This window comes from Balaenoptera ricei, chromosome 10 (genome assembly GCF_028023285.1).
Source record: "Balaenoptera ricei isolate mBalRic1 chromosome 10, mBalRic1.hap2, whole genome shotgun sequence".
Taxonomy (NCBI): domain Eukaryota; kingdom Metazoa; phylum Chordata; class Mammalia; order Artiodactyla; family Balaenopteridae; genus Balaenoptera; species Balaenoptera ricei.
The window spans coordinates 4303875-4313560 of record NC_082648.1 but is presented as its reverse complement, the minus strand read 5'-3'; the positions used below and the strand labels follow the sequence as shown (position 1 = coordinate 4313560).

The 9686-nt window shown below is 51.6% G+C and overlaps 1 protein-coding gene across 1 annotated transcript; it reads left to right on the top strand.

Annotated features, from left to right (window-relative positions):
* The first annotated feature begins 675 nt into the window (after positions 1 to 675).
* Positions 676 to 8519, top strand: FGF23 (fibroblast growth factor 23). The gene is made up of 3 exons (XM_059934932.1): positions 676 to 871; positions 6602 to 6705; positions 8085 to 8519. Exons 1-3 carry the CDS (start codon positions 676 to 678, stop codon positions 8517 to 8519), a joined length of 735 nt encoding a protein of 244 aa, XP_059790915.1.
* Positions 8520 to 9686: the final 1167 nt, after the last annotated feature.

The window sequence follows — 9686 nt, the reverse complement described above, 5'->3', positions numbered from 1 at the left end:
TCCCATATCTTCACGAGGAGGGGGTCTCAGAGGACGCCACTGCCTGGTACTGACCTGGATTCCTTCTGTATCCCTCAAAACACCCACTTAGGGCTGTGCACAGACAAAGCTCTGGGTGCTTAGTTCCTGATTGGAATTAAAAAGACTGAGAAAAACAACATGAGTGGACTTGATGGGAGATTAATTGCACAGGCATCTGTTGACTGCATGACTGAAGCTGGATTTTTTCGGAACCACTGGCTGCCTTCGCATTTCCTGGTGGAAGTGGGGCAGGTCAGCAGACAACCCAGTGTCGTAGATAACTTTTGCCCACACATCATTCACTTTTGGGAGCGTTGGCTTGAAATTGAGGGTGTGTGTGTGTGTGTGTGTGTGTGTGTGTGTGTGTGTGTGTGTGTGTGTGTGTCTGGAACCGACGTGCCTTCCGTGAGCCTCAGAGATCCCTGTATTCTCTTCAAATGGGCTGATTACAACACAGAGGATGTGGACGGTGGAGTTTTTCCTGTTTGATGTCACACTGCTACCCTTTAAAAGTCTGAGGGAAAAAAAGGAGGGAATGCAGCCTAGGAGCCTCAGGCCAGAAACCAGCAAGGAAGAGGAGAAAGAGGCCAGGGAGGCCAGGCGCAGAGCCAGGGTCGGGTTTCAGACTCCACACCAGCCATTCAGAGAGCCGCGATGCTGGGGCCCTGCCTGGGCCTCTGGGTCTGCACCCTGGGCTGTGCGGTCCACGCCTATCCCAACACGTCCCCGCTGCTGGGCTCCAGCTGGGGCGGCCTGACCCACCTGTACACGGCCACGGCCAGGAACAGCTACCACCTGCAGATCCACAGGGACGGCCACGTGGATGGCTCACCCCAGCAGACCATCTACAGTAAGTTGGGGCTCCGTCCAGGCTGGGAAGAAGGGGGACTGATCTGTGCCTCCACCTGCAGGGACTTGGGGAGGCCTTGGCTGGACCAGAGGGCTAATCCAGCCTCCTAGCTTCTCGCCCAGGAGCCGTGAGTGTATGTGTGTGTGTGCGCGCGCGTTTAAACCTTGGGAGAAGATTCTGCCACCTCCCCAATTAGTGTGTATTGGTTTCTCCCAACAAGAATAATTTCCGTCTTAACTAAAATCCATCTTCCCACAACAGCAGCCACTTTCTCTGTGTCCTGTCCAAAGAGTCAAAAAACGTACAAAAGACAGGCAAGGAGGCTGGGAAGAAAAAAACGTCAGATCGGTCAGTAGACACTGAGTTTTGGCTCATGAACTTTGGACTGGGTTAACGGTAGAGGTTGTGAAGACTTCTGTACCAGACCAGGGCTTGGAATAGGTAAACCCAGAGGCTCTTTCCAACTCAGAGCTTCTAGTATGCTGGCCTTACGAAAGTTCTAAGGGAAGATGTATTAAAGACTAGACTGTCCAGGAATCCTGTCTTGATGAGTCTGACCCAGTGCATCCATCCATCCATCCATCCATCCAACAATCATCATCCAACAAGCTTACTAGGGGCTTCAGTGGAACCCAGCATGCTGTGAGCTGGCGAGTCTTCTCTGTGGAGCTGAAAGGTCCACTTATTAGCAAATCAATCTGGCTGGGAACTCACTGAAAACATGAGACAACCAGAATGTTTTTAAAGATTAGGTTTGTGGCAAGTGGGACCACAGTCCGCAATAGTCAATCAATTAGCTGTGCTTCCGATGTCCCCAGAAGGAATAATGGGGTGGGAGGAGGACGGATATTGAAAAAGACAAGGTCTTCTATTTTAGGAGAACCTGTAGAAATTAAGGATACAGAAAAATGCCAACTGATTCAAAATAGATCCAATCAGAGGAAGGAAAGAGTAAGCACAGTCTCTGTTTAGTTAAAGACAATTTCTTATAGGAATAATGACTTGCCCTTTATTGTTGCACTAAATTATTCTGTAATTTCGCTGTGGCCTTGCTATATGCAAGACATTCATTCTGCTAAGAGTCAAAGGACCTTAAACCTGGTAGTGAGAGAGATGCATGTGCAAAGCCAAGAGTTCGGATCTCTTCAGGTGCTCAGTGGATGGTGACAGGAGGTGAAAGAAAGGAGGAAGTTCTCCCCAAATACCAAACAGGTTCCAGAACTCAGGGGAACACAGTAGGATTCAGGAGTCAACAGCTGGGAAGCCAAGTTTGAGTCCTATGGCAAAAAATCTGAAATAAATCTGGATACAGTTGATGCATCCAAAGTATCGCTCGTTTTATTCAATGGATATTTAGCAGAACCTACAACATGTCTGACATCATGCAAAGCTCTGTGGCTTCAAAAGAAGACCAGCCCTTCAAGCACCTCCAGGTTTTCAACCCATCGTGTCTCCCAGCTCATGATCAGCTTTGAGAAAACACAGTTTTGCCCTCTCGTGGAAGGCCGCCCTCACTTCAAGATGAGAGGTGATTTTAAATGCAGGACAGTAGATTAGGGTAAATTATTTTGATTCTCCTACATGGAAAGGGCTGCAGATAATTAGAGAATGCTTATTAAATTTCTCTATAATCACAGAATCCTTTTGATGAAAGGAAGCCCCCAAAGACATGGCCTGGTGGTGGGAGGGGGAGGGCTGTGAGTGGTGCCCGGAGGGGGTAGGGCTCAGCCCACTGAGTTTGCAGCATGAATCATAGAATTTTCCCTCTTATATCCACTGACCTCAGGCCCCGAGAAGGCACAGAGCGCTAGTTGGAATGGATTAAAATGACTGAGAGGAAGCAAAGTGAATTGAACTGATTTTAGATTTTTTTTTTTTTTTTACAGAAATGTGATTTTGTTTTGTCATATAAAGAACCTACTAAGCCTTGTGTCTCTGGCAATTAAGAAACCTGGGAAGGGACTGAGTCAGGGGCGGGAGAGAGACACTTTTGCTAGTATATATAACACTTATACTATTCAGATCAGTTATCATGAGCATTATATATATATATAGATAGACAGACAGATATACACACTAGGATAAAAAGTTACCCAAAAAGGAAAGAAGAAACATTGATGCCTGTAGCTATGTAGGACAACTAAGTAACAGGCTGGAGAAGGATTTGTAATGACCTCCCCAATGAACGCAGAGCAACGGTTTTACATTGATGGAAAGGTGTGGAGTGTTTTTTCCCCTCCTAATTAATTACAGATTTCCAGTGAAATGCGGTTCACTTGATTATTGTGCTTTACTAAATTCTTGATTAATAGTTGAGTGCTCAACCCATCTTCGGTTTGTTGATCGTTGTGAAATCATCTGCCTACAAGATTCTATATCCTCGTGACTTGCAGCTGGTGTCAGGGAGTGTGTCCCCAATGTCTGTCTCCTTCCTACTACGAACAAGGCTACCCTCCCACTCTCCATGAGCCCCACTTTGTGGCAACAGCAGCAAAGAGATGCTTATTACCCCTGGTTAATATTACTCCCTGGATCCTGGTCTTTTTACTTCCTCTGCCTTCCCCAATGTCACTTTCTTTACTTGAAGCTGAACTATCCTTGGGCTCTTTAACCCTTCAAAATGTTATCTTTCTTTTGGGGAGCTCAAGGTCCTTTACATCCATCATCTTATTTATCATTTATTGACCATGAGACTAGAATAGGGCAGATAATTTTCTACTTTTATAGCAGAGATTGAGGCAAAGTGGTAATAGTAACAATCACCAGCATTTAGAAAGTGGGTTTACAGCAGATAAAAATATTATCTCCTTACACCCTGAAGATGACCAAATGAAGTAAATGATTCCATATGAGAAAACAGAGGTTCAAGAACTCAGATAACTGGCTTGTGGTCACATAGGCGGTAAATGACCTAGGGGAGACCTGGACCCGGGTCCCATGCTTCTTCTGTATCACGTGCACAGACACGGCATCATGAAAGGAAATGTCCTTTACACCTGCCGGGCTCCAACAGGTGTGGTTCCAGCAGCCAGCGGTTTGTGCCTTCTTTCTGCCAAATGCTGCCCTTGGGTCGGTGCAGACCTGCCTCAGTCACCTGCCCAGGGAGGGCAATCGGCTCTTCCATTTGCTGGACTTTTGCATCGGCTCCTGTGGGTTTGATTCAAGCCTATGTGTCCTCACGGCAGCAGCTCCCGGTCCCCCCGCAGGCTGTCTTCTGTCCTCACTGGCCCTGGAGACCACGCACACCGCCCACAGGGACCCAGGCATCGGCTGGCAGCTGGCAGAGTGTGGGCTTAGCGTCAGGGGCAGGCCAGCCATCCTCCACAGGGCCTTCCATCTGCTAAACGTTTTCAAGGCACTTTTCTACAGCCTCATCCCATTTGATCCTAGTTGCAACCCTGGGAAGCAGGCAGGGCAGCTGTGATTCTTCTCTCTTCCCAGCTGAGGACACTGAGACGAGAGCGATGACTTGCCCAAGGCTACAGAGTTAGTACAGGGCATAACAGGGACCAGAAACCTAGCGCCCCAGTTCCAGGCTCCTGGCTCAGCACCTCTCCCCTGACCGCCTCGGGGGTACCGTGACCTGGCGGCCTCATGACCGTGGCCTGGATTTCGGCCCTTGATTTTATCTTCTGAGGCTTGTCGTGATGTCAGCTGGAGACGAGCTCCAGGGTTGTGGGCAGAAGATGTTAGGGTCACTGACCTGAGTTTCCTGAGTTTGAATCTTGCCTTGGTTTCCTCATGATTTAAATTGGGAGGCTGCTACTTCCAATATTAATACTGGTGACATTAACAACATAGCTGTGGGGTTTTGGGGGGGGGATTCTTTTCTTATTTATTTATTTATTTATTTATTTATTTATTTATTTTTGGCCGCGACCCATGCCATGTGCGATCTTAGTTCCCCGACCAGGGATTGAACCTTCACCCCCTGCAGTGGAAGCGCAGAGTCTTAACCACTGGACCACCAGGGAAGTCCCCGTAGCAGCTGTTTTGAGAGTTTAAAATGTGCCAAATACTCAGAGTGCAACATCTCAAAAACAGTTACGAAGTGTAATTTTTTTTCCCCCCAAGTAGACTGAAAATTCATCGGGCTAGAAACAATTTCTTACACGTTCCTTATGTCTCTCTCAGGCCTTCTCTCAACATTAACCGTAGATCTGAGACTCACAGGCAGACCCCGTTATGGAGCATTTAATATCCTCCGCACCTCCCATTCCCCACCCCACTTCCAGAAGCTTCCCTCAAGCCTAATCCTTAGCCAAACTTGGAAATCAATGACCTCTCCTCTTTGGCCCTCTGCCCGGGCTTGCTCCCAGCCTCATGGCCTCTGCCCCACATCATTCTGACTTCTCTGTGCTCAGCTAGTGTCTACTATTGCCTGCCGCTCTCCTTGGAGGGCTTTGTTCGGAGCCTACATGGGGTAGATCTGGGCTATAAGTCACCCCACGAGGCGCCATCACTTACTGGGCACAGATGCCTGGCGTTTCCACCCTCTTCAGGCTACATTTCTAGAAGACTCGACCCCCTGCCTGGGCTACCTCCCTGGGAACTGTGAGGCCAAATGAGACGTGTGGGGAAATACTGTTGTCGGCAAAGGGAAGAGGCCCCGAGACCTAAAGAGATGATTCTAGTAGAAAATGTCAGGTAATTCAACAGCATCTGGGGAGGAAGTCTTGCTGAATTAGCACTCATATCACAACTTTTATGGTCTCATTGTACCCTTGCTACAAAACAGAAACTTTATTTATTTAACTCTTCACTGGTACTTGTTAGAATTGCACATCCCCATGGGGGCGGCCGAGGGGCGGTCACACTTAAAGATGTTGTCAGTTACTCAGGGTGTAGGTAGTGTGAATGGGTTTCAGGCCTTTGTCCAGGGCTAGTTTTTGAGAGGGGCTGCACCTGGGGGGCACCACCAAGTGAGAAAAGGACCAAGAATAGCAATGAAGAAGCAAGAAGTAATTCCCTGCATCCCAGGATCTGCTCGACACGGAAAGATAAACCATCTGCTTCTAAGTGGCTCACTCTAGGGCGGCACTAGACACGTGAACTTATTAAAGCAGGTGAGGAGATACACGCTCTGATAGAGGCGAGTCGGAGCGGCTGAGAAGAAAGAACAGGTCATTCTGATTAGAGAGATTAGGAAAGTCTCCATACAGTAGTGACATCTGAGCCTGGCCTTGAAGCATGAGTGACCTCGATAAGCAGAGGGGGGAGGAGAAGATCCATCCGAATACACTTCTTGACATATAAAGGGTGCTGACTGCTGTATCGCTGAGTCCTGCACGGCTACCTGGGTGGAGGATCAGGCTGGATGCTTGAAAGACATCTGGGCATAGATTTAAAAATCACAAAAGCAGAAGGCTTGGGAGGATGTGGCCACCGCCACAAACATTAAGAAGTATGAGCCAGGCAAAGGGGAAAATAAAGAGAGTCCAAGCAGAGAGAGAAACATGTCGGTACAGGTGGAAGAAAGCTGGGAGTTCAGGGTGCTCCTTACAGGCAGGAGGAGAAGCAGGAGGCAAGGCAGGGGGTGGGGGTGGGGTGGAGCGGTGGGGGGGGAGGGGGAGGGTGTGGGCGAGGGGATGTCAGAAGAAAGAGGCTGAACAAGGACAAGAGGAGGCTTCTGTGAAATCATCACCACCCTTAAGATCAATCAAGGGAGGATCCTTGGAGGTAGGGGCTGGATGTGAAGGCAGGTTTTGACCTGAATGACTTTCTCCATAGGCGCCCTGATGATCAGATCTGAGGATGCGGGCTTCGTGGTGATAACAGGGGTGATGAGCAAGAGATATCTCTGCATGGACCTCAGAGGCAACATTTTTGGATCTGTGAGTTTCTTTTTGTGCTGGATCATTATTTGCAAATAACTATCTCATTGCTCTGGCAAAATGTAGAATCTTATAGCTTAAAGATTCCACTTGCAGATTACCTTGGTGATGTTTTCACTGAGCACTTTTTTCCATCTAAGTATCAGATGCTCAGGTTTATACAGCTGAGGTCTGAACCCAGGCCATCTGGCTTTGGAGCACCTGGGCTCTCAGTCTCTAGTCCCACCTGCCCTTTGGTCCCCATTTTTTAACTAGCACAGCACCTTGTCTGCAGCCCAGGTCCTCAAGTCACATACGTTCATGTTGGAAAGTCCATTAGAAAGAAAGGGTGAGAAGCCACTGGGGTCTCGTGATCTTGTTACTAGACATCCTTGACCTTGGGCAAGTCCCCTATTTCTCTCAACTTCAGTTTCCTCACCTGGAAAAAGTCAAGTGGGATGGACCGCGACCGCCCCCCCCCCCCCCCCAAATCAAGATCTGTAACGAACTCCCTCGGCCCCGGCTGTGATGGCTGGTCTTTTGGATTGGTGAGCAAGGGCTTTCCCAAACTACAGGGCGCAGCATATTCCAAAGCACGGGGGGCATTGGACACAAGCAGGACTGTGGATCTCAGAAGCTCCTCCCACCAGAAATTCCAAGAGAGCAATTACTTTCTGTTTTACTTACTGCTGTGTCCCAGCACCTACCATAGTATCTGGCCCAAAGTAGATAAATATCCGTTGAACAAATATAGATAACTAAGTACATAAATACCTGCTGACCGCATATAGGCATATACAGAGTCCTCGTCTGTAAAATACGTACTTCGTGGACTTTTGAGGATTAAAGGACATCCTATGTAACGGTCCTAGCAGGCACTCAGCAAAACGCAGCACCAGTTAGTGGCAGAGCTAGGGCTCACGTAGGTCACCTGGTGATGAAGCTCACGTCCCTAATTCCCAAACTCTGTTCTGCCTCCGAGGGGAAGTCTCCTTACTTATACGTGGCCCTACAAACCCCAGCCCACCTTCGTCCAGGTGAGGAGACAGACCGAAGCCACCTGTGAGCCAAAAACAAAAGGCAGAGAGAGGGCAGGCCTCCATCCAGAAAGCAGACCACAGAGGCGCCGGCTCCGTCCAGCCCGGCCCCAGGCAGCCAAGTGCCGGCGGCGGGTCCCCAGGCGGGGCCGCGAGGTCCCCAAGGCTGTCCCCACCTGTCAGTCGTAACCGCCGTTCGGAAATGAGTGGAAATCACTTTTGCCCAGCAGGGCACCACGGGGTTAAAGGCAAGGCCCGAGCAGAGTGGGTGGGAGGACTGGGGTCCCAGGGGGCGGCTGGTCCCATCCAGCCCCCCCCCCCCGAGGGCTTCGGCCTCACCCGGTCGCCCCGCCCCGCTTTCAGCATCACTTCAGCCCCGAGAGCTGCAGGTTCCGGCAGCGGACGCTGGAGAACGGCTACGACGTGTACCACTCGCCGCAGCACCGCTTCCTCGTCAGCCTGGGCCGGGCCAAGCGGGCCTTCCTGCCGGGCACCAACCCGCCCCCGTACGCGCAGTTCCTGTCGCGCAGGAACGAGATCCCGCTGCTGCACTTCGCCACCGCGCGGCCCCGGCGCCACACGCGCAGCGCGCACGACGGCGGGGACCCGCTGAGCGTGCTCAAGCCGCGCGCCCGCGCCACGCCCGCGCCCGCCTCCTGCTCCCAAGAGCGGCCCAGCGCCGAGGACAGCGGCCCTGCGGCCAGCGACCCGCTCGGGGTGCTCCGCGGCCTCCGGCTGGACGCGCGCGCCGGGCCGGGGGGCGCCGAGCGCTGCCGGCCCTTCCCCAGCTTCGCTTAGGGCGGCCCAACTCGGAAAGCCAAACCGTCTGGGGCGCGGGCTGGAGGTGGGGCGAACCAGCTCCCCTTCCTCCCTTGGCGGGAGGTCCCCGGGGGATTGTCCTTGGAGGCCGGGGGGATGGAGCCCCTCGCCTTCCTCCTCCCACCTGGACGCGATGCCTTGGGAGAGAAGGGGTTCCCTCCCCCCCAGCCCTTCCTCTTCCCTCTCCTCTCCTCTCCGTCAGTCTAGCATTAAGAACAGGGGCTTAGCGCGAGTTGACCAGCCGAGAGGTGAAGCGGGGAGCCCAAGCCACCGCCCCCTGCTTTGTGCCATCTGCCCGGACCCTACTGGCAGGCTTTGAGTTTGCAACCTTGACCTGGGGATTAACAGCTCGACTGAGCAAAACCCATGAAAATCCTAACCTCAAGCCTTCGTTCTTCCTTAAGCATCTCTGGAGAAGGGCCGTCAAACAAGACTGGGGGTAGGCTGGTCAAAACTTAGCCAGAATGACCGCCCGGAGGACGGAGGCAGGGATCAAGCTAGAGACACGAGCTCCTTACAGGATGGCCCCTTGCTCTGCTCTGTCCCTCTGTGCAGCCGAAGCCCGGCCCAGAGTGACCCTGCTCTTCCCACGTGGCCCCTGCCTCTTGGCCCTACCTTTGGCTTGAGTGAATTGGGCCTGAGGAGGAGTTTTGGTCTTGGCTCCCGAAAATCTACCCTGCTAGGATTTGTGTTTCAAAATGGAAATAAATTCAAACTCTCCCAAGAGGCCCTTCGTTAAGCCTCTGCTTCCAGGTTGAGTGGTGATCCATTCTGGATGAATTAGACAAATGTTGCAAGCAGGGGCCTTGTGACAACGGGACTGCTCTGGGTTGGGTTTTTGTGCCAACTGTGTCCTTTTGTGAAGTGGCATCGGGGATTCCGGGGAAAGAAGTCCAACCACCAGGGAGCACAGTGTAGGAGTCAGGAAAAGCCAGCACTGCCAGCTCTCCACCATGACCGCAACCCACCCTGTAGCCGTGGCTAGAGGCTTAGCTAAACACTCCTAGGTGGGCGTGTCTGGGTCTCACTCCACTTGGACATTCTGGGGGCACCAAATGAAGACAGCTTTCAGTCCCAGGAGCCCCAGCACCACGCTGAGGAAAACCAACCCTCACAGAACAGCTGAGCGCCAGGCAGGGGGAGACT